We start from the raw sequence: 26,577 nt of genomic DNA, 5'->3' as shown, positions 1-26,577 counted from the left end.
CATTACATCATGCCATAACTGTGGGCATTCAGAGAAAACCTAAAAGCCACTAAGGGATAAGAAAGACAAATATACTGGGAAGGCACAGCAGTTTGACTGTTAGCAGATTTCTAACATACCAACTATTAATACCAGAAGACAGCAGAGAAATATTAAAGTGCTGAAAGAAAAATGACATTCAATCTAGAATTTTATACCGAGTTAAATATACTCAAGACTGTCGATGAAAGAAAGACATTTTTATTTAAAGACCAGGATAACTTACCACTCAGTGACCCTCATTTTGAAAAAAACTACTCAAGGATGTTCTTCAGGAGGAAGGAAATTGAACCCATAAGAATGGAGTGGGATACAGAAGGCAACGGTGAGCACAAAAATTGAAAACTATGACAGTAAATTTACTATTGACTATAAACACAAAAAAGTCATGAATGATTTAAAATTTTTTTAGTTAAAAAATTTTATTAACGTGGAACTTAACTAGATGACAGTAATAATATGGAAGGGGAAAGCAGAGATGTTTAGTGAGTAATTTAAAATTACGGCAGTCCTTGTAATCTTCAGGAGTAGGAAAGGAATACTGAATATTCCTTTTCATGTATATTAAAAGGGTAACCACCAAAAGAAAAGCAACTTGTTGCTCTCAAAGAGCAGAGATCAAAGGGAGGCAGGGAGGAACCTAGACTACTTTATAAATCCAGCAAATGGCAGGAAAAAGGAAGAGAAAGGAGGGGAGAAATACATCAGTAATAACAAGTATAGACTGATTTAATTTACCTAATAAGACTATCAGATTGGATTTTTAAAACTCCAGCTATATTTGTTAATTTAAGTGAAACAAATATAGAAACCTTTTGGTTGACTAAAGAATTCAAAAGTTTTATTCTACCTCATGTGGAAGAAAATCCCAAAGCTCTTCTTGCTTAACAAAGAACCTTCCCAAGGTTATCTACTTTTAGAATGCAGAGGTTTCAGTTTAATATTATCAGGGCAAAAAAGTTACAAAATAAAACAACCAGTAAGAGTTGTGTACTTTTAAGAGTTACAGGTCCACATTTCTCAGGACATGACAGCTGTTTCAAAACTCTGGATGTCTTAATTGATTTTTTTTTTTTTTTTTTGAGACGGAGTTTCGCTCTGTCGCCCAGGCTGGAGTGCAATGGCGTGGTCTTGGCTCACTGCAACCTCCGCCACCTGGGTTTAAGCGATTCTCCTGCCTCCACCTCCTGAACAAATAGCATTTCTAAAGACATTTTAGTAATGAAAAACAGCAGGATTAAACATTTTCAGAGAAATCTCCACATTGGAATATGGGATTGATGCTTTTATATCATTCTCCATTCACTTTATCACACTTGGCTTTCTAATAGTATCTCTCCTTTTCTGAATCTTTGTGAACTTGCTTTCACCAGCAGTTAGAACATGAACTTTCAGGATTAAGCACTGAAATTGCATTAATTAATATCACGAGGAAGGTAAAAACAGCTTTGAGAAGCTTAAAACTTACCATAGGAATAAGAAAAAGGCACAAAATTGTACCAAAGAGAATGTGAGGCATGTAATGTTTTGCATCTTTATTTCACTTTGTTGCCCCTTAAGCAACCACTTTGTCTTAAATTTACAGTCCTCCTTGTACATTCTTCATATTTTTCGGTGTATTTTTAGTTTTTACTACTTAATATACAAGTGAAAATATTTGTAATGCATTACCTGTATCATGAAAAATATGCAACATTTTATAAGCTTTACTGCTGCACTGAAAGAAGCCTTCCAGCATCTCTATACCTTACATGGTGTTTTGATACTAGGATTCCCAAAAAGGCCTTCACACCTAAATATATGCCAGTTTTGGGCCTGATATTACTTTCAACTTTTGATATAGATTTGGTAAGTCATGAGAAAGGTACGGATTTTTCAGGGATATGGGTACCATATTCCTTTCCAGTAAGAGCTAGCTAAAGTGAAATCTAAAGCTATGATTATTTGGAGCATAACTCTATAGCCTATCATTTCACTGGTGAGCAGGTTTAGAAAAGTGCTTGTCATTACAAGGTTAGATCTTTCATCTCTGTAATAGAGCCTGTGACCCCATCCAATGGGAATATTATTATCCAGAAGCATTGTGTTTTGTTACATGAATCTGGTCAGACTTTTCCTTAGGGATAGTCCGGAAATAATGCTTGGCAAGGATGATACAAACTTTTTTTTTTTTTTTTGAGACACTTTTTTTTTTTTTTTTTTGGCCCACTGCAACTTCCATCTCCTGGGTTCAAGCGATTCTCGTGCCTCAGCCTCCTGGGTAGCTGGGATTACAGGTGCCCAACACCACCCCTGGCCAATTTTTGTATTTTTAATAGAGACAGGTTTTTTGCCATGTTGGCCAGGCTGGTCTCGAACTCCCAACCTCAGGTGATCTGCCTGCCTCAGCCTTCCAGGGTGCAGGGATTACAGACGTGAGCCACCACGCCCAGCCAGATGATATAAACTTTATAGCTGGAGATAGGCCAGTCATGTGGCAACTACAGGTAGCTAGAGGTTCTACAAATAAAATGGGTGTCTGTAAATTATCATATCTTCCTTCTTAAAGACAGAAGTTTCCCCTAGAAACAAAGTGCCACATTTTTGTGCTACCTGGAGTGTGATTCTAAATACTAATGCCCAACAGTATAGTTCCCTTGTTAGTAGAGCAAAATAATCCAGGGATACTACTTGCTGAATGTAGTGCTGATATACCTGGGTTGTTTATTTTTTAATGGAGTGGAAAAGTAGCTGTTCTTTAAGGTTAGTCCAGGATCATACTCAGAAATTTTAAGGGAGGATTTTACCTCTAATCGTTCAACTTATACCAAATAAAAGGCACTGGTATTATAGGGATTCCTCCCTCTGTACTATGTAGCATGTAAAAGCAGAACAACATTTCAAAATGTTTAAGTACCATGAGTATTACCATGATGGTTAAAGGAATATATTTTTGGATCTTTTAAGTTCTCACAGAAAAGAGTATAATAATACTAATTAGGTATAGGCTTTAGGGTTACCCAGTCCTTTAGAATAATACACTTCTCACTTTCCCTCTGAGACTCAATGACCAAAATGATCAGACGGAATACTCAGTGGCTAGCAGTTACCAGGGTTAGGTTACCCACAGTTATGTACTGTTGACCCTAGTGTGGTCATTAGGCCATTCATTTTCATGGAGAAAAGAAAATTCACAATTTTGCTTCGTCTCTTCATTGTGTGAAGAGGCCTCTAGTTAGGACTTTTGGTCATTTTTTTAAAAAAGTTCCTGGCAGTAAGAAACTGTCCATATAGTCATTCTGCCTTAAATGTTTTGTACTTTTTATGTCCATTTGAGAGGTTGAATCTTTATGTAGTAAAGGCTAAGATAAGTCTCTTATAAGATACACTATAGCCCAGTTAGGAGCAAATGAAGGCAGAAGCAAGACCCTCATGTTAACAAGTGGGCAGGCTAACCACTATCCTACAATTTTTTTTTTTTTTAATCTCATTAGTTGTTTTTGGCATGGGAGGCTTTTAGATAGCTCTGGAACAGGGTTGCACAGCAGGAGGTGAGCGGTGGGCAAGCAAGCGAAGCTTCATCTGTATTTACAGCTGCTCTCCATCACTCATATTACCACCTGAGCTCCGCCTCCTATCAGATCAGCAGCAGCATTAGATTCTCATAGGAACATGAACCCTATTGTAAACTGATCATGAGGAATCTAGGATGTGTGCTCCTTATGAGAATCTAATGCCTGATGATCTGTCACTGTCTCCCACCACCCCCAGATGGGACCTTCTAGTTGCAGGAAAACAAGCTCAGGGCTCCCACTGATTCTACATTATGGTGAGTTGTATATGTATTTCATTATATATTACAATATAATAATAATAGGAATGAAGTACACAATAAATATAATGCACTTGAATCATCCCAAAACCATTCCCTCTACCCCATAACCCCTGGTCTCTGGAAAAATTGTCTTCCATGAAACCAATCCCTGGTGCCAAAAAGGTTGGGGATCCCTGCTTTAGAAGTCTTTTGCTGACAGTCATGTCAGTCTTAGCATGTGGGTGTGCTTTCACTCATCCTGTTAAGGTAAATACTATAGCCAAAACCTTTTCATATGATTGTAAAATTGACTTGTAGTGGTCCTCAGGGCAGAAGGCATGAACTACCCTCTGTTTTGACATTTTTGACCTCTCTGGTCCTGACAGAACAGCTCTTTAAATATCATTGAGCATATTAGAAAACTTAGAGCATACTCTGCCATTGTTATTTTTAGAATAACCTCTGTGTGTGAGTCAAGCCATGGTTATACAAGCAAGATAAGAAAGTAAAGTGATTGATGCTACCAAGTAGCAGCCCTCTAGGAAAGACTAAAGACAAGGTGCAGAAGATGTACTGCCAAAGTAGGCTCTGAATTTGGAGCCTAATCTTGAAGAGACGCAGTCTGAAAGGCTTAGCAGAGAAGACTAGTTATTTGATAAGATAAAGAGCAGAGATAGAATAAGAAGTCGCCCAACCTTCTTAATTAGCCAAAGTAATAGAAATTAATACTGACTATAACAGAAAGACCATTACAAATTTTAGATCCTCTAGAAATGAGAACTCTCATTATTTTTACAACAGTGTATAGTCATGATTACACAAAAGCATAACGAAGTCATATTTATAAATATTAATAGACCTTTGAAAAGAAAATGTTCTCTGATGAGGACAATAATTTTGGACTCTTGGACAGACTCTATAGAGGGCAAAAAAATATTACCTGGTTATAAACAGACTTCATACCCAGAGGAAAAAAAATTTTTTCTCTGTGTTAATTGGGCTCCCTCCTCTATTATATACAAGTGTTTATTAGTTTTCAGTATACTTTGATATGCATGTTTTAATAGATCAGTGTTTAATAACAGTATTATTTAAAACTTCTAAATTGGTTTTTAAAACAATTCTATCAAGCATGTTTAATATGTAAACATTAACTGATTTATTTCATCCTGAGTGTTGTGAAGAACAAACATGTTAAGGTATGGTCAGAGATACATAGGTTTAAAAACATATGAATCAGGCCAGGCACAATGGCTCACGCCTGTGTCCCAGCACTTTGGGAGGCCGAGGCAGACAGATCACTTGAGGTCAGGCGTTTGAGACCAGCCTGGCCAACATAGCGAAACTCTGTCTCTACTGAAAATACAAAAAATTAGCCGGGTATGGTGGCAGGTGCCTATAATCCCAGCTACTTGGGAGGCTGAGGTAGGAGAATTGTTTAAACCCGGGAGGCAGAGGTTGCAATGAGCTGAGATCACACCACTGCACTCCATCCTGGGCAACACAGCGAGACTATGTCTCAAAAAATAAATAAATAAAATAAAAGAATCATATGTTAGGGACTTTTTATGTTTTCTGTGTCTGAATTTTAATTTTTTGTAGAAATTTTTTCAATACTCTGTAATCCTATAGAGTATTAAAACTTTACCAGATAGCATAAGAATATTCTATAAATTCGTATAATTTTCAGTATTGTCTGAGGTTTATGAAAACCAATATATAGACACTGGCTGTTTAGTCACAGCTTGATTTAGTTGTTCACCCATGTTTATGTGTAAATAATCCTAAGTTAATAATACAGATAACAACAAAATAACCAATATTAATTAGAAAGTTTCATTTTAGCCTTTTAAAGGCAGAAAAGTCTTATGTTTATTAAAATTCTATATTTGTATCTTTTTTCTACCTTGTGGTTTAATCAAAGTCATAAAGTCATCTTTTAAACTGAAGACTTTCAAACAGTACTAATGTAAAACATTAAAGAGTTTGTTTTACATTGATTATGAGTATTAAGGAAAATGAAATTTAAATTTTTGGTATTTATTTTATTGAGGAATACGGTAGCCTTCTAAGTCTACTTCGCAGTACAGTCATTCACCCCATAATGGCACCACATAATGACCACATAACTGGTCAACAGTGGACCCCATGTACAACAGTGGTTCTGTAAGATTATAGATTATAATACTGTATTTTTACTTTGCCTTTTCTATGTTTAGATGTTTAGATACACAAATCCTTAACCATTGTGTTACAGTTGCCTACAGTATTCAGTGCAGTAACATGCTCTACAGGTTCGTAGCCTAGGAGCCATAGGCTGTACCATATAGCCTAGGTGTGTAGTAGGCAATACTGTTGTTAAGTACACTCTATGATATTCACACAATGGGGAAATTGCCTAATGACACCTTTCTTAGAATGTATCCCTGTAGGTAAGCGACACATTACTGTATTAGTACAGAAAGTTGCTTAAAACTTTTTAATTTGAGGCTGTATCTTCAGGTTACCTTTTTACTAAATAAAAGGATTGAGGCTTGATAGCTCCTGCCTTCAATGGGCATCTCCTTTTATCTTATAACTCAGCAGGGACACTGAGAGACCTTTAAACTAAAATTAGATTTTTCATTTTTTTAAGAACTTTTTTTTGAAAGACAGTTTGAAAAGAATTATTAGAAAGTAGAGCTGGGTGCAGTGGCTCATGCCTGTAATCCCAGCACTTTGGGAGGCCAAGGTGGGCAAATCACTTGAGGTCAGGAGTTCAAGACCAGCCTGGCCAACATGGTGAAACCCCATCTCCACAAAATACAAAAATTAGCCAGGCATGGTGGTGCGTGCCTGTAATCCCAGCCACCCTAGAGGCGGAGGCATGGGAATCCATTGAACCTGGGAGGCAGAGGTTGTGGTGAGCCAAGATCGCACCACTGCACTCCAGCCTGGGCAACAGAGTGAGACTCCATCTCAAAAAAAAAAAAAAAAGAAAGAAGGAATACTATTTAAATTTATAATTTAGTTGTTTTTATACAATTGTTTATACATTCTTTTTCTCAGAAACGAAATGTTTTCTATTTCAATTGAGTAAGTTATATGGAAGGTACTATTCCAGGTAGAAAATTATTTTACAGTTTAGTCCTCTAGACCCTAATTTAATATCTAACATATTTGTGAAAATTAAAAGTTTAAATTGTTTAAAAGTTTAAAGTGAAATATTTGTAAACATACTAACTGTGGAACCTGTATTTTTTTTTTTTTCCTAATCTGGGGAGGAAATTGGTATATTCAAAACATTTGGAGTTTAGGCTTGATTTCTTAATTGTCTGGGCAGATTTTAACACCTCGTCCAGGATTATGTAAGCAATTAGTGGTGCCTTTCAGCAATTTTAAAAGGAAATCCAGTATGTGAAGCTGGGTGTGGTGGCTCACGCCTGTAATCGCAGCACTTTGAGAGGTCAAGGTGGGTGGATCACTTGAGGCCAGGAGTTTGAGATCAGCCTGGCCAACATAGTGAAACCCCATCTCTACTAAAAATACAAAATTTAGCTGGGCGTGGTAGTGCGCACCTGTAGTCCCAGCTGCTCAGGAGGCTGAGGCAGAATTGCTTGAACCCGGGAGGCAGAGGTTGTAGTAAGCCATGATTGTGCCACTGCACTCTAGCCTGGGTGACAGAGCAAGACTCTGTCTCAAAAAAAAAAAAAAAAAAAAATCCAGTACATGAGAGATTTAGTACTTTTCTAGAAATCTCTCAAGCCACACAGTCTGATCAGACTTACATACTGTAGAAACTGTACAACTGTGTTCTTTTCATAGACTTAATACTTTTTTGAGAAATATGCAACTGCTGCAGTCATGCTACAGAAGGACTAGCCTATTGCCCACTCCCTGACACACAATTCATATGGGTTTTCACATAAAAGAAAAAAAAAGCCTAACACTCAGTCAACAGGAAAATTATTAAATTATTAGGCCAACTAGAGGTCATACAAGAGCACTTTGAAGGAGTGAAAACATTCTGAACTAACTCAAGGTTAATAGAAGTGATCCTTTTGTGTACTGTACCTCACTTGGGCTCAAGAGCAAAACATAAAATCACATTTACACAGATGCTCTGAGCTTCCCATGTACCAAATTGCCATTGGTACATTTGTCTTCCAGGGTCACCAGTTTCCTTTTAATGAGGTTTGCATCTTAGAATCTTATTCTTTCCTAGTTATGCAAAGCTAAGTTCCGTAATTCCATGATTTTCAGTAAGAAGGAAAAAAGCAGACCTAAGAAGCTTAAAACTTATGTGGAAAAGAAAAGAACACAAAATTTAATAAATGGAAGATGGAGCAGTTTGTATCCACAGGGGATATATACCTAAAACAAAACTCATGATTGAAATATTAGGATGGAAAGAGACATACCAGGCAGATACCAACAAAAAGAAAGCTACATAAATAACAAATAAAATAGAATTTAAGAGAAACAGTATAACTAGGACAAGGAACACTACATAATAAAGGAATGAACCACCAAGAAGGTGTCATGAACTTATATGTATTTAACAATATACCCTCAAAATATATTAAGCAAAAACTTACAAAATTATGAGAAGTTGGCCCACAATCACAGTATGTATTTTTAACTGCTTCTGATGGATCAGGTTGACTAAAGATTAGTTAAGTGTATGGAAGATTTGAACAATGACAGTAATAAGCTTGATGTAGTATAGAACAAATAGAAGCAATATATTTCTTTTTGTGTATATGTGGAACATTCACAAAATTTGACCATGTACTAGGTCACAAAGAAATTCTCAGCAAATTTCAAAGATTATACACAAAGAACACATTCTCTGGCCACATTTCTCTGTAATCAAATTAGAATTCTAAATTAGAGCTGCGAAAGGATAGCTTAAAAAATGGCAAATATATGAAAACATAAAAATGCATTTCCCAGGAGTTAAAGAAGAAATCATAATGGAAATTCCAAATTTGTAATAAATGTATATCAAAATTGTAATTATAGGAAGAATTACATGTCAGAAGTGTGTGTTGCAAATAAAGGGAGATGTAAAGGGACAGTTAAAGCTTCATAGGCATTAATGGAGAAAATGTCAAGAAAGAGTGACAAATTGAGCGTTCAACTCAAGAAGTTAGAAAAAGTACAAAATAAAGCTCAAGAAAATGGAAGTAATAATAGCACAACTTAGTGAAATAAACTATAAAACATATCAGCAAAACTGAAAGTTATTTGAAAAGAAAATGTTGTAAAAAGAAATCCAGAGCCTGTGCAAGGAAAATGAAAAGATACCAGCAAACAATATTAACAGTAAAAATTGACATAGAGATATTTGAAATGATTAAGAGGATATTATGAACAACTTCTACGAATAAATTTTGAAGCCTAATAAAATGGGAATTCTTTAGAATATTTTAATGACCAAAATAGACTCTCAAAAAAAAAAAATAGAAAACCAAATAAATGAACAACCATTAAAGAAATACCAGCCAGAATGACACTTTTTGAATGACATCAGGCCCAGAGGTTTTTTAGGCACATCTTATCAACACTTCAAAGAATAAATAATTTCTACCATAAATGAAAATTTTCAGAAGTTAGAAAAAGAGAAGCCCCCCAGTTCATTATGTAAGATTATAACTTAAAATCCCAATAAGGACAGAACAAGGAAAAATGTGTATATATATTTGTCTCACATATAAATAGAATGTTTTCTACTTATAGAAATAGAAAATGTTTTATAAACTCACAAATTAAATGAAGTAGTTATTTTTTTTAAAATAGAGACATACAGTTTATCCTAGGAATGTAAGTATGGTTCATCAGAAAGATGAATATAATGCCAGATTAACAACAGATTGGCTGGGTGTATTGGCTTACGCCTGTAATCCAGCACTTTGCGAGGCCAAGGCCGGAGGATTGCTTGAGCCCAGGAGTTCAAGACCAGCCTGGGCAACACAGCAAGACCATGTCTGAAAAAAAAAAAAAAAAAAAAAAAAACAGATTAAAGATTTTTAAGATCTGTAGGATCATCTCAGAAGCCAAGAAAATTCAATAAAATCTAATATTCAATACAAAAAGTAGAAAGGAATGTTCTCTGAGTTGATAAAAGGACTGATTTTAAAAACCCTATTGCAAACATCATACACAATTATGAAACTTTAAAAAGTATTCCCATTAAATCCAAAAAGAAGACATGGATGGACACTAACCATATTTCTGTTCAACACCGTCCTGGAGGATCTAACCATTTCAATAAGAGAAAAAAACAAAAAAGGAGTAAGAGTTATAAATATTGGAAAGAGTAAACTATCCCCATTTGAAGACAATATAATTGTCTACAGAGAAAAATCCAGGAGAACCAAGAAACTGTTAGAACTAATGAAACTTCAGCAAGATTGCAAGAGAAACATCAATAGTGTTCTTATAAACCAGTAATCAATTACAACATGTTATTCAGAATAGCAGTGAAAGCTCTCCAATACCCAGGCATAATCTTCATAGAGAAACATTACAAAACTGGAGCAGTGTTTCTACATTTATAGATACAGACCCAGTGCCCCGTCTCCCCAGATTTATTGATTCAGTATATTTTGAATCAGTATCTAAATGGGTTTTTTAAGTTATACCCAAAGGAATATAAATTGTTTTATTATAAAGACCAAGTGGGTTTTTTCATGGGAACTCAAAAAGTTAGTCTTAATATTTCTATGGAAAAGCAAAGAGCCAAGAGTAAGAAAAATAGGAAGAAAGCGGGAACACTTGCTGTGTCAGATATTAAGACCTATACAGCAATAGTAATTAGGGCAGGTAATTATTAGTACTAGTATACAGAAGAAGAAAACTAAAACAATAGAAAGTCCAAATTGTAGAAAAGGTTAATATACAAAAGAGATTGCATTATAAACTAGAGAGGAAAGGATGAATTATTTATTTATTTATTTTGAGACAGAGTTTCACTCTTATTGCCCAGGCGAGTGCAATGGCGCCATCTTGGCTCATCGCAACCTTCACCTCCTGGGTTCAAGTGATTCTCTTGCCTCAGCCTCCCGAGTAACTGGGATTACAGGCATGTGCCACCATGCCCGGGTAATTTTATATTTTTAGTAGGGACAAGGTCTCCATGTTGGTCAGGCTGGTCTCAAACTCCCAATCTCAGGTGATCTGCCTGCCTCAGCCTCCCAAAGTGCTGGGATTACAGGTGTGAGCCACCAGGCCTGGCCTATTCTTAATAAATGTTGCTTGGACAATTCATTATCCATATGGAAAAATTAAAATTCACAGTCTATACCTCAGTACAGTCAATTCTAGGTTAATCAATTCCAGGTTAATTGAAAGTATGAGAAAAGCAAGACTTTTAAACATTTAGAAGAAAACATGAAATATGTACATTTGGAGTAGGGAGAGATTTCTTGAGCTACAAAAAGCACAAATTGTGAGGGAAAAATATCAATTTAAGATTTAAGATTTAATATTAAGATGTAAAAGTCTTGAATAGTAAAAGATACCATAGGCAAAGTAAAAAGACAAGGCATAGACTAGGAGAAGATTATTTGTCACCTATATAACCGGGAAAAATGAGTATTCAAAATATTCCATTGATAAAAGACAACCAAATGGAAAACTGAAAAGATGATAAGAAAAAGTAATTTAAAGTTGTAGAAAACCGAATCGTGAACGAGCTTATAAAAGTTGCTAAGCATCTCTAGTGCAGATAAAATGATGAGATAACCATTTCACACCTAGCAAACTGGCCAAAATTGAAAAGCCTAACAATACTAGTATTGGCAGAGATGTGGGAAAATGAGAACTTTTATACACTGTTGAAATATAAATTGAATCAACCACTTTGCAGAATACTTTTGTAAAAACTAGTGAAGTTAAAATTTGTTCCTAAATATGGCCCCCTACACAGGACCCACATACACAAGGAAATCTCTAAGAAGATTCACTGTACCATTGTTTGTAAATGATGTATTTGTAAATGAAAGTTTAGAAACAGTATCAATGTTCACAAGCAGAAGACTGGGTGATAAGATAATTTTATGTGACAGTTCTATAAAGCACTGAAAATGGATTAATTATAGCAGGGGTTGGCAAATCTGGCCTATCATCTATTTTTGTAGATAATTTTTATTGGGCCAGGTACAGTGGCTGTAATCCCAGCACTTTGGGAGGCCAAGGCAGGAGGATTGCTTGAAACCAGGAGTTTGAGACCAGCCTGAGCAACAAAGTGATACCCCCATCTCTACAAAAAAATTTTAAAATGAGGTGAGTGTGGTGGCATATTCCTGTAGTCCCAGCTACAGGGGAGGCTGAGGCAGGAGAATTGCTTGAGCCCAGGAGGTCAAGGCTGCAGTGAGCCATATTCATGCTCCTGCATTCCAGTCTGGGTGACAGAGTCAGATCCTATCTCAGAAAACAATAAATAAGAATAATAATTTTTATTGGAACACAGCCACCCTCATTCATTTAGATTGTCTCTGACTGCTTTTTCTCTGTAACAGCAGAGATAAATAGTTGTGACAGAGATAGATAGTCCATAAAGCCTAAAATAGTTTCTGGCTGGTCCTTAAAAGATTTGCCAATCCCTGAACTAGAGCAACATGTATTAAGATGGGTAAATTTCAAACATAGTGTTATATGAAAATAGCAAATTGCAGAATAGCACATACTGTGTAGAGTTTGAAACAATGCAAAGTACATCCATATATTATGTATAGATGTTTATATATGTAGTAATATAAAATGTGTATAAAAATCCTAACCGTGACATACATGGCAGTGGTTACCATAGTAGAGGGAGGGAGGGAAATAGGAGTGGGGAGGTTATAGAGGGAGCTTCAACAGTGTCTATGATATTCTGTTTCTTTAACAGATATGTAACAAGTAAAAATGTTAGGATTTTATATGTAACTGGGTAGTGGGTACATGAATGTTGTATTACTTGACTATACCTGTTTGAACATTTAAAATATTTCATAATTTAAAAATTGGATAATTTGATCTCAGCTGATGTGTTATGACAATTGGTAAGATTTTAATGAGAATGTTCTGAATATTTTGTTTTCTAGCACACATTTTTTATGTATTTTGTGTTAAATTGATAGAAATGGAAGATTTCATACAGTTTAATTTTACCCAGGAATATTATTTATATGTAAAATTGATTGACAAAAAGGCATGTAAGGATGACTAAAATGAAAAGCATGAATGAGCCTTTTTAGGTTTAGCATATCGGGAAAACTGAGGCCTGAGCTAAGATGTGCCATAAAAGCTAAGGACAGTAGCCTAGTCCAATGATGTATGCCTGAAGTTCCAGCTATTTAGGAGACCAGGGCGGGAGGATCACTTGGGCCCAGGAGTTCAAGTTCAGCCTGGGCAACATAGCGAGACCCTTCTGTACTAAATACATACATACATACAGCTAAGGATAATAAAAGCCCTTTGCTCAAGATACAAAGACATTTATTTACAAAGAAACATTTGGGCCAGGCATGATGGCCTACACCTGTAATCCCAGCACTTTGTAAGGCTGAGGCTGAAGGATTGCTTGAAGCCAGGAGTTGAAAACAGCCTGGGCAACAAAGTGAGACTCTGTCTCTACAAAAAATTTAAAAGAAAAAAATTAGCTGGGCATTGTGGCATACGCCTGTGGTTCTAGCTACTCAGGAGGCTGAGGGGAGAGAATTGCTTGAGCCCCTGAGTTCAAGGCTGCAGTGAGCTATGATGGTGCCATTGCACTCCAGCCTGAGAAACAGAGTGAGACCCTGTCTCTAAAAATAATAATAATGAAATGTTTGACCCATGACAGTGTAAATGATACAATTTTTTAAATAACCAAAGAAAAATGGAACTAGATAGTAGATATTATGAAAGAAAGGGTACAGTTGAGTGTATTAGTTTTACTCTCAGCTGTGTCACTAACTAGCTGTGTAACCTTGCCTAGGTAGTTTTAACTTTTCTGGACCTAGTTTCCTTAAGTATAATGTGAAGCAGTTAGCTTGAATCACATAAGGTCCTTTCTACCCCTGATTCAGTGTTTTGTTGACTCCTATTTTCAATCCATTGTTTCTATCGAGGAAAATCTTTCAACATAAAAAAATAAAATGAACAGCTAGTAAGCATCACCTAGCCACTTTGGTTCGTCTCTTTAAGCTAGGGGTTCACATCTCTATGCCAGATGTATTGAACTGTGTACTTTGGTCCTTCAAATAGGCCAGTCTCTTATTTGGCTCCCCATCTTGCTCCCCTGTCCCCCAACCCCCACTCTCCACCTTTAGATTTGTTCCTTGTTGAGAGTTTAGATGCTGCTTTCTCCAGGAAGCCTTCCTAGAGTTGCTTGGGCAAATGGATGTTGGAGCCTCTCATTGAATTAGCCAACACTGGAGAACAGCTTTTGTGGAGGAAATTGATGTTTTACTTTGTTCATGAAATCCGATCAAGTGTCACTTGAACATTCAAGTAGAGATGTGTAATAGGTTGTCGAGTATACAAATCTGGAGATTAGGAAGAAGATCTAGGTTGAGAGTATAGTTGTAGGAGTTACCAGTTTATAAATGGTAATTCAGACTGTAGAGTATATGAAATGAGCTAAAGGGGAGAGTGTAGATTCAGAAGAGAAGAAAATACTGAATCAAATCCTGAAGAAAACCCATGTTTAAGGGAGAAAGAAGGGACAAGAGGAGAAGATTGAAGAGTAACCTGTGAGATTAGAGAAAAACTAGAAAAGCATGCACTCATGGAAGCCAAGCATATCAAGTAGGATGAGGAGAGTAAAGAGTGTTCACAGGATTTAACAACAAATAAGTCATTGGTGATCTTGACAAAACACTTTCTTCCCCCTCCCCAAGACCGAGTCTTGCTCTGTTGCCCAGGCTGGAGTGCAGTGGCATGATCTGGGCTCACTGCAACCTCCGCCTCCCAGGTTTAAGCTATTCTCCTGCCTCAGCCTCCAGAGTAGCTGGAATTACAGGGCATGCACTACCACGCCCTGCTAATTTTTTTTTTTTTTTTTTTTTTTTAAATAGAGACGGGGTTTCACCATGTTGGCCAGGCTGGTCTCAAACTCCTGATCTCGTGATCCGCCCGCCTTGGCCTCCCAAAGTGCTGGGATTACAGGCATGAACCACCACGCCCAGCCGACAAAACCACTTTCAATGGATTAGCTGATGAGGTGGTCAGATGCTAGCAGGTTGAGGGGCTGATTGGCAACAGTGCCTATAGTCAATTATTTTAAGAAGCTTTGCTGTTAAAGGGTGAGGTGAGAATGTGGGAGATTTTTGAGGGAGCTTATTTAATGCTTATGGAAAGGAGCTTGGAAAGAAGAGGTTGTAGATACAGAAACCAGGGCAGTTAGTTGATGGAACTCAGTTGTTAGGGATATTGGGATTCCAGATGGAAGGTAATCCAGATGGAATACCTTTAGCCGTGAAGGAGTTGTGACAGAAGGAAATGAAGTGAACAAAGGTGTGGGTGCAGCTGATTTGTCATTTTGGGGGCCAAGAAGTGAAATGCTTTCCAATTTAATTTTTCTCCTCATTGAAGGCAAAAGTAGTTATCTACTGAAAGTGAGAAGGGGTGGTAAGGTAGTATTTTTGCTAAGTGGAAAGGGTTTGAAATCATTACTGTGAAGAATAGGAGAGAGAATGGCCTTGAAGAATAAAGAAAGATTGCTGATTAAAAACAGATGTTTAAGGTGGAGACAACATACCAGTGGTGCCCTCTGCATAGCTGTGTAATTTGGTATATTCACTCAGGCACCTCACTTTCAGCCGAGATTGGAAGCCTGAGGGTTGGTATAGAGAAGGTGACTAACAGTTGGTTTATTCAAGGTTGCTGTTTGCTCACTAGACATGACAGAAGAAATATGGGACAAGTGTGTTGAGGAAGTTGGCAAGAAAATGGCCGAAGAGATTAACCATGAAGTCTAGACCAGGAGTTGGCAGACTATAGCCTACAGGCCAAATCTGGCCCACCACCTGTGTTGGTTGTTTTTGGTGATTTTGGTTTTTTTTCTCCCCCTTACGTTTTAGATGTTTAAATACCTACATAATATCCGTTATATGTCTGTTAGCCCACATAACCTATTAATAAAAATATTTACTATTTGACACTTCAGGAAAAAGTTTGCTGACCCCTTATCTAGACTAAAATAGGATTATAATAAAATAGGATGGCACTAACAGGCAGAGAATAGACGGGTCAAGGGCCTTAAAGTCTCGGTAAGATCCAAATATTAGGTATATTGGAAGCAACTGAGCAAGAGACCTGGGAAGAATAGAGTCTGTGGTGAGATAGGATTGTGAGTTGAAGACTTCAGATCTGGGGCAGCTGTGAGTGACCCCAGGTCTAGCTGTGGCCACAGTAGTGGGTAGCTGGAGCAGAGATGGGCCTGTCCGTGGAGTTAAGGGCAAGGAACTAACAGCCTGAGTGGAGACAGTCAAGTTGCCCAGGGGCTGGAGGAAGGGAAGGCTGATGGCCAGCCATTCACATTTCCAATTTGGGATAGGAGAGTTAATATAAATAACAATCAAATATATTCAGTCCTTAAATGTGAGGGAAGCCTGACTGGAAGGCTGATCATTAATTTTTTTTTTTTTAAAACCTGGAGCCACAGTGTGGAAGGGGTTGCTAGTGAATAGGAAGGCTTGTGTGTGTTAGGTGGCATTAGTAAATGGTACCAACCACGTAAAGCAGAGCCACCAGCACTTGGGACGTTGAACCAAAACCAATCTCCGACGCTTCCAGCTGCCTTACTGGTGATTCATTTAGAAGAACGTGGCTTTCCTTTGTTACTGTAGTTTTTGAAGGCAGAACTAGCATGAGTTTGTGGATACAGACGTCAGCTTTCCTTCAGTGTTTCGTGCACATAATCAGAATGACCTTCCTTCGTCGCCACAGGTTATTCTTACAGCTGGATGGCAGGGTCGTTGAAGAAGAACTTCCTCATAAGTGACCTTCAAGTCCTTTCTAATCCAGATTCTGTGATAATACAAGTATGATGCAATTTTCACTAAAAGCTAAAAAAACAAAGCCCATCTAATTAGAGATGATCTTCACCTCTAATTTCTTGTTTATTGTCAAGTAATACCTCTGTTGCAGGCACTTTATAGGGCTACAAAAATGAGTGGTCCCCGTTGATACTGTGCTGTTATCCATATCTTCTTTAGCCATTATTTCTTCATATGTGAGAAAGTAGTAGCTTCAGTTTTACTTTTAAATTTTTTTTTTTTTTTAATTTAGAGTCTTGCTATGTTGTTCAGACTGATCTCGAACTCCTGAGCTCAAGTGATCCTCCTCAGCTTCCTGAGTAGCTGGGACTATAATAGGCTTTGTGCCACCATGCCCAGCTTACTTTTTTCTATTTCTGCCTTATTTTATCCTCATGTCAGGACCACAGATACAGCATTGTTATCCACCAACAAGAATGTGTCATGGCATAAAACAGTCAAGAAATCTAAATGAAACTTTGACTGGGCTGTCTTTGGGCTTGTGCGGTAATGCCTCACATGCAGTGAACTCTCAACAAATGGTTTTTAAATTGAATTGGAATCTTCCATTTCTATATTAGCACATTTTATACCTTTAGGCAAAACTTGATTTTAATGTGTTGTTTTTGTATGTGTTTGCTTGTTTCTTGAGTAGCTGATGGATTTACAACTGAGCGACAGTAACTTTCGTCGACACATCCTGTTGCAGTATCTCATTTTATTCCAATATCTCAAGGGGCAGGTCAAATTCAAAAGGTAAGATAATATGGGTAGTAAACAATTTGTAAACAGTAGCCAAGAATAAAAAGGACTTGCTTATGATTTTTCTTATGTATGTGTCCATTTCATGTTAAGGCTGTATCCCTAAAACACATGTATTGCAGCTGATATATTGAAGGCTTTTAGATATTAGGATATTTAAGGAAAAGATGTTAAATATATCTGTCAGTGTGAGTTTTTCCTGCCCAACTCCAGGGCTTGCCAGGAGTTGTCGTCTTTATTGGCAGGTGGAGGTCTCTGTTCCAAACTTCCGTCATTCCCTTCTCACCTCCCTCAGACCTCCTTCAAAGCTGATTTGCAGACTATGCCAGTAATACATCTCTCACAAGGTGTGGAGCTCTGTAGGACATTCAGGCTAAAAGATGCAAAGAAAATCTTTAAGCAAAAAGGAGTTCATTTATTTGGGGTTTCACAAAACCTCATTAGGCTCTCTACTATCTATCTAAATACTTCCATCCATTTCCTCCCGTCCTGTCCATAACTGAGGGTGGAGCCCACTGTTACTTAACGGTATTTGTGTTAAGGACACTAAGCAATGCAGTATTAGTTGTATAATGATTTTACTACCTGCTGGATTTGAATCCCAGGCTTGTCATTTGCTGGCTGCAGTGCACCTCTTAATTAGTAGCACATGGTAAACACTCAAAAAATGTTATTTCTTATCCTTCTATCTATTTTGGAGGTTTGGTATAGCATCGTAGGAAGATCAGGGACTTTGGAGTGAGACGTAGGTTTGAATTAAAGCTTTATGGCCTTGGGCAAATCAGTGAGTCACCATAGTCTCTGTTTCATATGTACATGTACTTGTTCCAAGAATTCAATGAATAATGTATGTAAAGTGTTCAGATCCTAGCCATCAATATTTATTGGATGTCTTTAAATCACCTAGTGCATTATGAGAGCTCAGTTAGTGGCAGCTATTAACAATTTGGGTTTGGCTGTTGCCTTTTCTAGGGTTTGGGTGTTTTTATTCGTTGTATTTTGAATGAATCTTAATGTAGTATGCCATACTGAATGTGCATCATGTATACATATATCTTAATATCAAATCAGAGGTTTTCGTTTCACACTCAGCTTATTTTAGGAAACATTTATTGCTCTGTTCATAGTGAATGTGATTGATTAATTGAATGTTTTATTCCCTGCATATGCTTTATTCCCTGCATATGCTTTATTCCCTGCATATGCTTTTATGTCTTCAGTACCAACCGTCCTGAGGAAGAAGTGCAAGAATTTTCTCTTATAATCCTCCCATTTGTGACTATTCTTGTCTTGGTAATTTTTGACACTATCCACAGTATAGTTACATGTTACATGCCTTGTGTTTTTTAAACCTTAAAGTTGAATATGCATTGCTGTAACTCAAGCATGCTTTCATTGCTTTGTTCCCTAGTTCAAACTATGTTTTAACTGATGAACAATCACTTTGGATTGAAGATACTACAAAATCAGTTTATCAAGTAAGTTCAACACGCAACAAACCCATGATTGAAAAAATGGAAATTTAGGATTTTCTTTGTTTCAGCCCCAAATAGGAAAATAAGGATAAAGTTAAGCTCAGGTACAAGACCACAAACACTCCTTGGTTCTCTGCCTACAAACCACTCCTATGATGCAGAAAGTTGTTGAAAGCTTAGTATATTCTTTCTAATCACAGCTACTATCTGAAAACCCCCCCGATGGAGAAAGATTTTCAAAGATGGTAGAGGTATGTGTTTTTTATGTTTACATCCTCTTCTTAGCACGAAATAGAACTTCAGAGGATTCCATTAACCAAAATGTAATCGCTTTGTTTTTCCCAGCATATATTAAACACTGAAGAAAACTGGAACTCGTGGAAAAATGAAGGTTGCCCAAGTTTTGTGAAAGAAAGGTAAATACTCATCACAGGAACGATGAGAAAGGCTTTTGAAAATATGCTCCGATATGATTATAGCATGTAAAGATACATGTATATATTTCATATACAAAATGTAAGTTGAACTCTGTAAGAGTACAACCACTTTGATTTACCTCTGTATTTTTTAAACCTCATAAATTTCTCGCCATTAAATTCCTGGAACAAACATCTTATTATTGAGAAGAATACTGTGTATCTACTCTGGGTAATTTGCCGTATAATGTGGCATTTTTGTCTTATATCTGATAATTGTTCTATCATAATATGAAGTTTTCGGTTTTTTTTTTTGTTTTTGTTTTTTTTTGAGATGGAGTCTCACTCCATCACCCAGGCTGGAGTGCAGTGGCGTGATCTCGGCTCACCGCAGCCTCTGCCTCTTGGGTTCAAGCGATTCTCATGCCTTAGCCTCCTGAGTTGCTGGGATTACAGGCGCCTACCACCATGCCTGGCTAATTTTTGTATTTTTAGTAGAGACAGGGTTTCACCATGTTGGCCAGGCTGGTCTCGAACTCCTGACCTCAGGTGATCCACCTACCTCAGCCTCCCAAAGTGCTGGGATTACAGGCATGAGCCACCATGCCCAGCCAGTTTTCATCTTTTTTAAGAGGAAAACAATAACTAAATCTTCTTTTACATTAAACATTCTTCTATTGCTGTTATCCATTTGTAATTCAAAAAATAGCGTATGTTTTGTTCACCACAGAACATCAGATACCAAACCTACGAGAATAATTCGGAAGAGAACAGCACCCGAGGACTTCCTAGGGAAAGGACCCAGCAAAAAAATTCTGATGGGAAAGTAGGTGAACTTGTCTTCATGTGGGATGTTCTTAGTTATTTTTATATTTTGAAGATGTTACTATAAGAACTCTCCATCCAAAATATAGTATGAATTTGTGTTTGGTACACACATAGCTAGCCAACGCAAACCGCACTCTCTATACTATTCATTGCTTTATATTGTGCTTGAATATTTTTAGAAAAAACTGATTGATATCATTATCATTAGTCATGATTAATGATTATGTGCTCATATAGAGAATAATTTTAGGTATTTTAAATACCAAAAATTATTGAGAAAAGTAAAACTCATACTATCAACATCCCCAAATCCACTGTACATTGTATTGTTTTTCTATTCAGTTTCAAGGCACATAAGGATGGTGTCCATAAAAAATGTATTTATTTCTGTGTCTGTTTTGTAGTGAGGAGTTAACAAGGCTTTGGAATCTTTGTCCTGATAATATGGAAGCCTGTAAATCAGAGACAAGGCAAGTTGAACATTTTTCAAATGAAGTGTTGCTTTTGTCAAGTGTTGAGTAGAATGGAGCCTTTTCTCAGCTATGATCAGAGCTCAAACAAAATTTAAAAGTTTATTGTGGTTGACTTTCGGCACAGCAGAGTATAACTTCCCACCATAAAACTCCTCGAGGTGGCCGAGCACGGTGGCTCATGCCTGTAATCCCAGCACTTTGGGAGGCCGAGGCAGGCGGATCACAAGGTCAGGAGATCAAGACCATCCTGGCTAACACGGTGAAACCCCGTCTCTACTAAAAATACAAAAAATTAGCCGGGCGTGGTGGTGGGCGCCTGTAGTCCCAGCTACTCAGGAGGCTGAGGCAGGAGAATGGCGTGAACCTGGGAGGCAGAGCTTGCAGTGAGCCGAGATTGTGCCACTGCACTCCAGCCTGGGCAACACAGCAAGACTCTGTCTAAAAAAAAAAAAAAAACTCCTCAAAGTGCTGATAAAATAATTTTAGAAATCACAAAAAAATAAAGATTCACAAAAGGAATCAAAACTACAAACAAAAGAGTAAGCCTATGAACTGATACAGTTCTAGGGCAGCAGTACTAATGATTCCCAGCTTTGAGAACCAGGGAACTTGGGTTTTAATAGTCACAAAAGTTCATTGAACTTGCAAAATGGTTAAGTTTAATAGCAGTCTAGACATAGGTAAAGTAAGAATTAATGGGTTAATGATTAAGAAATCACCCAGAAAGCAATACAGAAGGAGCAGAGTTAGAAACGATGACTTAATGATAGTTGAGGAGGTCCAGCAAACATCTGATGGCAGAAAGAAATAATAGAGAATGGGAAAGAGGCAGTAATTGAGTTAATTATTAAGAATAGGTATGAATTCATAGGTTCAAGAAGTATAATACTTAAGGAGGATAAACCAAATAAATCCATATCTCTGTACATGATAATAAAGTCACCAGAGAGAAAAAACAGACAACCTACAAAGGAGTAAAGTTAAACAGTTGACTTCAAGAACAACAAATCAGAAGACAGTGGAATGAGTGCTTGAAAATGTCTTTCACATTTTCTATTATTTCTAAAATAATAGATGTTTGCTGGACCTCCTCATTAGATGTTTGCTGGACCTCCTCAGCTCTCATTAACTCATCGTTTCCAACTCTTGCTCCCTCTGTATTGCTTTCTGGGTGATTTCTTAATCATTAATCCATTAATTCTTACTTTTCCTATGTCTAGACTGCTGTTAAACCTGCCCGTTTTGTAAATTCAATGACTATATTTTCTCATTTCTAGAAGTATTATTTGCTTTTTCAACATTTCAACTCAAAAATTCTGTAACAAGTTAAACAGTTGTGGTTAATTGAGTGATTGACTAAAACTATGAGAAATTACCAACAGTCCCTAGTAAAAAAGCTGTCTTAAGGAAACTGAACCCAGAAAGGAGTAAATTGCAGAAAGGATTACTGTGCAGACACTTTGGTAAACATGAAGAAATCTGAATAAATCTTATCAATAATTCACTGTTATAAAATAGTAATAATTATTATTTAGGGTTATTTTAAAAGGTAAACTTGCTAAAAGTGACATGTAAGACAAGAAGGGGTGGTCAGAATTAAAGAATGTTATGGTTTAAGTCAAACATGCTTGTAAAGTATGTGAAAGAAATGGAATATGTAATTTTTAAATAAATTGAGGGGTAAAGAAGGTAAATACAGAAAATTTAAGCAAATAAATTAGAAGGTAGGAGAGGAGAAAAAAAGCACAGAAAACACAACAGAAAGTACAAAACAGTATGGTTAAATTCAAATATAAATGGACTTTCTGGCTCAAAGACAGAAATTGGTGTTATATTTTAAAGATCCATTGGCCGGGTGCGGTGGCGCACACCTGTAATCCCAGCACTTTGGGAGGCCGAGACGGGTGGATCATGACGTCAGGAGATAGAGACCATCCTGGCTAACACGGTGAAACCCCATCTCTACTAAAAATACAAAAAATTAGCCCAGTGTGGTGGCAGGCGCCTGTAGCGTCAGCTACTTGGGAGGCTGAGGCAGGAGAATGGCATGAACCTGGGAGGCAGAGCTTGCAGTGAGTCGAGATTGTACCACTGCACTCCAGCCTGGGCGACAGAGCGAGACTCCATCTCAAAAAAAAAAAAGAAAAAAGATCCATCTATATGTTTATAAGAAATATACCTTAAAAGTAAAGATATGGAAAGGTTGAAACTGAAAGAACTTTTAAAAGATGTAATTTTTAAAAGGCAGTTATATTGATATCAGGCAGAAAAGGCTTAAAAGCAGAAAGCATTATTAAAAATAAAGGCAATCATTGCATAAAGATGAAAGGAAAAAATAGAAATATACACATTTTAAACTTTATTTTCTAAGAATGTGTTCTCAAAAATTTGACAAAATTCGAATGAGAAGTTGACTCAGGGTGAGTTTTCACCATCCACCACACAGAAAACCTACCATCTAGTAGGATTTTGACAGACCTTTCTCAGAATTTAATAAATTTGGTGGAAAAAAACTTAGTGTAATACATTTAGAATTTAACAAAATAATTAACAGGCTTGGTCTTACAGAAACCACAAGTTTTTGTAAATTATATGTGAATAGCAAAAGCAAAAACACTTAAAACTCCTTTAAACACACTTCTAAATAACCCTTGAATCAAAGAAGTCACAATGGAAATTAGAAAATGTAGAGCTAAATGATAATGAAAACACTACATGTTCAGACTTTGAGATCTAACTCAATAGAACACAGAAGAGAAATGTATAGCCTTAAGTGTTTACACTTTCAAAAAGAATGAAATCTAAAAACCAAGCTAAGTAAGAGTCTGACCCTGAGAGTCATTCAGAAGAAAAGTAAACTCATAGAAGTAGTAAGTAAAATAAGATTGGAAATCAGTAAAATAGCCAACAAACAATGGAGAAGATCAACAAAATCAAAAGATTTTTTTTTAAGACCAGGAAAAATAGATAAAATTCTAGCATGATTGATTCCTGCCAAATCGATGAGAGTAAATCAACCCAGTAGAAAAATGGACAAAGGAATAGTCAGATTCAGAAGTAGAAACCTTAATAAACCTCTGAGAAGATGTGGAACTTCACTAGTAACTGGAGTACAGTTAAAAACTACAGCAAGCAGTTTTCACAGCTGAGAGATTCAGTAATTTAAAAATCCCCAGATTTTATAAGAATTATGGATAAAAATAATTTGCCAGTGCTGCTGGTAGGAGTCTAATGGCACACTCACTCTATCTGAATGTTAAAGATGTCTGTGCCCTGCTAGTAGGTGTGTTGATCAGAATAGTGTTTTTAAAAACTAAGTTTGAGAATCATTGGTGGCTTGTAAAGTCAATTTAGTAATTTCAACTAGCATTTTTTAAATGAAATAGGAAATATACTTTTGTGAAACATTAGCTTTACTTATATATATCTGGTACATATGCTTGCATATATGTGTGTACTGGGTTGCAGTGTAAAATGAATTTCTTACTGTGGGTTGCAGCAGAAGTTTGAAGGCCCAGTGCCTAAAGAAATCAGTTCATCTACAAGGAGACAGGTGCAAGAATGGTCATTTAACATTGTAAGAGCAAAGAGTGGGAAGACAAATATCTCTGGGTAGGACATGGATAACTTGTGGCATGTTCATAAAATGGAATATAGTATCTATAGTATTAGAAAACGAATGGATATTGGGATAGTTTTCTTAAGAGAGCCCATTTTCCTAGTTTTACTCTAGAAGATGTCTTCTGATCCTGAGATCTCATTTCTTTGCTTGACCCTGTATCAAAATTTTATTTCTAAAAAAAGATGCATTTTAAAAATCAACCATGCTACCATGGTAACAATTTAAATAAAAGCTAAAGGTTAAACCCTTGAAATCGTATTATGGTCTGATTATTAGTTTTGGTTTAATTCTGGTTTAAAGAAAAAATAATTCATGGATAGGGACATAATGTAAAAGTTTATTATTTGCTGGTAAAATTCAAATGCTATAAAATCCCCTGGCTGCCCTCTTTGAATAGCAACATTATTTATATATTATAGTGTGTAATTAAAGTATATAATATTATATGTAGTAAATACTATGTAATATTGTTTAGTATTAGACTATCCCCTCTTTATTTATTGTCCTTTTTGAATTTAGTTTTGAGGGTTTTACTTCCTTAAAAGTCTGGAGCTCCCAAGTAATCAAAACTGTAACTAAAAGTATGGGGCCATTAGAATCTTGTCTTGCCACCACTTTATGAGTATTTATTATTAAGAATATATGTCATCCTCACTAGTTATTTTATACTGCTCAGGGAATACATGCCCACTTTGGAGGAATTCTTTGAAGAAGCGATTGAACAGGCAGACCCTGAAAATATGGTTGAAAATGAATATAAGTAAGTAATGTTTCCCATTAGCTCGTTTTAATTTTCTTCAATTTGTTTTTTCCTTAGGAATTGTATGTATACTAGAAAGCTTATTAAGAGAGGCAGTAGATAGAGTAGTGCTTTTTCTCTTAGGTGAGTTTATGTTCCAAGTTCGTGTTAGTACACATCCTGATTTCAAAGATTATTCCTGTTAACTAAGCGTGACTTGGAATCACCCTTGTTTCAAAATATAAGAAAAAAAAAACTCCCCCCGACCCCCATTTCTCTCCAACTATTGGTTCTTTTCTCTCTACCCTTCAAAGCACAGTATCTCACAGCAGCTGTTAACCTATCCTGTTCCCTTAATGTTTTCTTCTCTTGGCGTCCATGAGAATCCAAATCCATGGTTCTTCTGTTTGCCCTTTGCCCTCGTTGCCCACTCCACCTCACTTTCCAGTTCAGCCTCCTCATCCTCTGCCTAACTCAAATTTTGGAGTAACATCAGGAATTGGTCTTAGCCTCTTTATCTAGAACCTTCTGGGTGACACCACAGTCTCATGGCTTTAAATAGCAATTGAAGAGTAGTGGTTTAAAGGCAAGAGGCCTCTGGTCAGAATGCATAGGTTTGATCCCCTCTACCACTTACTTACTAGGCAACTAAGGCTAATTTAATAATTGAACCGCCATTTCCCTTTCCTCATCTGTTAAATAGTAACAGTACCCATTTCACAGGGTTATTCTGAGGATTAAATAAGACAGTGCACTTTCAACCCTACAGGGCATGTAGTTAGCACTCAGTATTTGTGACTAGTGTGACCCTGTGACCAGAGTTGTTAATTACTGTGACCTCTTAACTAATCTCTCTAGCTGTGGTCAGTGCTCCTTGCATCAGCCAGTGATCTTTAAAATAGTTGTCCAAGTCTAATCTGCTTAAAATCTCCCAGTGAGTGCCTATTCCAAACCCCTTCCCAGGGCCTAAAAGACCTCCTTGGTCTGGCTCATACTCTCCTATGTGGCCATGCCTCCCCTCTGCTTTAACCACAGCAGGCCTGTTGGTCCTCTCTTTCCCTTTCCCGTCAGGACCTTCACACTTTGCCGTCTCACTTGCTTGAACCACTTTTCCCCCAAGGTTCCCGTGGCTTTAAGTCCCCCTGGCTGGGAAGCTCTTTCCCTCCCTGGTCTCCTCTTTTGCATTCTCGTGGTTTTTATTTCATGGCACTTACCACTATCCAAATGAGAAGGTGGCACTTACTACCTTCTCATTTCTCATGTTTTCCTCATCCTTATGAAATTGGGTTATACCTTGTGTGTTTATCACAAGCGATGCCTGCCAACACATTCTGCATTACTGTGCCTCAGGTACTCTCCACAGCTCCTGAGTGCCTGGCTCAAAAGTGTTTGTCGATTAAAAGAATATTAATTTATCACTGTTACATAAGACTAGGTGGAC

At 37.0% G+C, this 26,577-nt stretch overlaps 1 protein-coding gene across 1 annotated transcript in view; it reads left to right on the top strand.

Annotated features, from left to right (window-relative positions):
- THOC1 (THO complex subunit 1) overlaps window positions 1–26,577 on the top strand; it is a 52,850-nt gene that overhangs the window by 23,324 nt on the left and 2,949 nt on the right. Inside the window, exons 12-18 of the mRNA XM_055236720.2 lie at window positions 17,477–17,577; window positions 18,995–19,061; window positions 19,259–19,309; window positions 19,404–19,474; window positions 20,205–20,300; window positions 20,707–20,772; window positions 25,074–25,157. Coding sequence (XP_055092695.1) covers window positions 17,477–17,577; window positions 18,995–19,061; window positions 19,259–19,309; window positions 19,404–19,474; window positions 20,205–20,300; window positions 20,707–20,772; window positions 25,074–25,157 — 536 coding nt within the window. The remainder of the gene's footprint in view (window positions 1–17,476; window positions 17,578–18,994; window positions 19,062–19,258; window positions 19,310–19,403; window positions 19,475–20,204; window positions 20,301–20,706; window positions 20,773–25,073; window positions 25,158–26,577) is intronic.

Source organism: Symphalangus syndactylus, chromosome 1 (genome assembly GCF_028878055.3).
Source record: "Symphalangus syndactylus isolate Jambi chromosome 1, NHGRI_mSymSyn1-v2.1_pri, whole genome shotgun sequence".
Classification (NCBI taxonomy): Eukaryota; Metazoa; Chordata; class Mammalia; order Primates; family Hylobatidae; genus Symphalangus; species Symphalangus syndactylus.
This window is presented reverse-complemented; position numbering and strand designations above follow the sequence as displayed.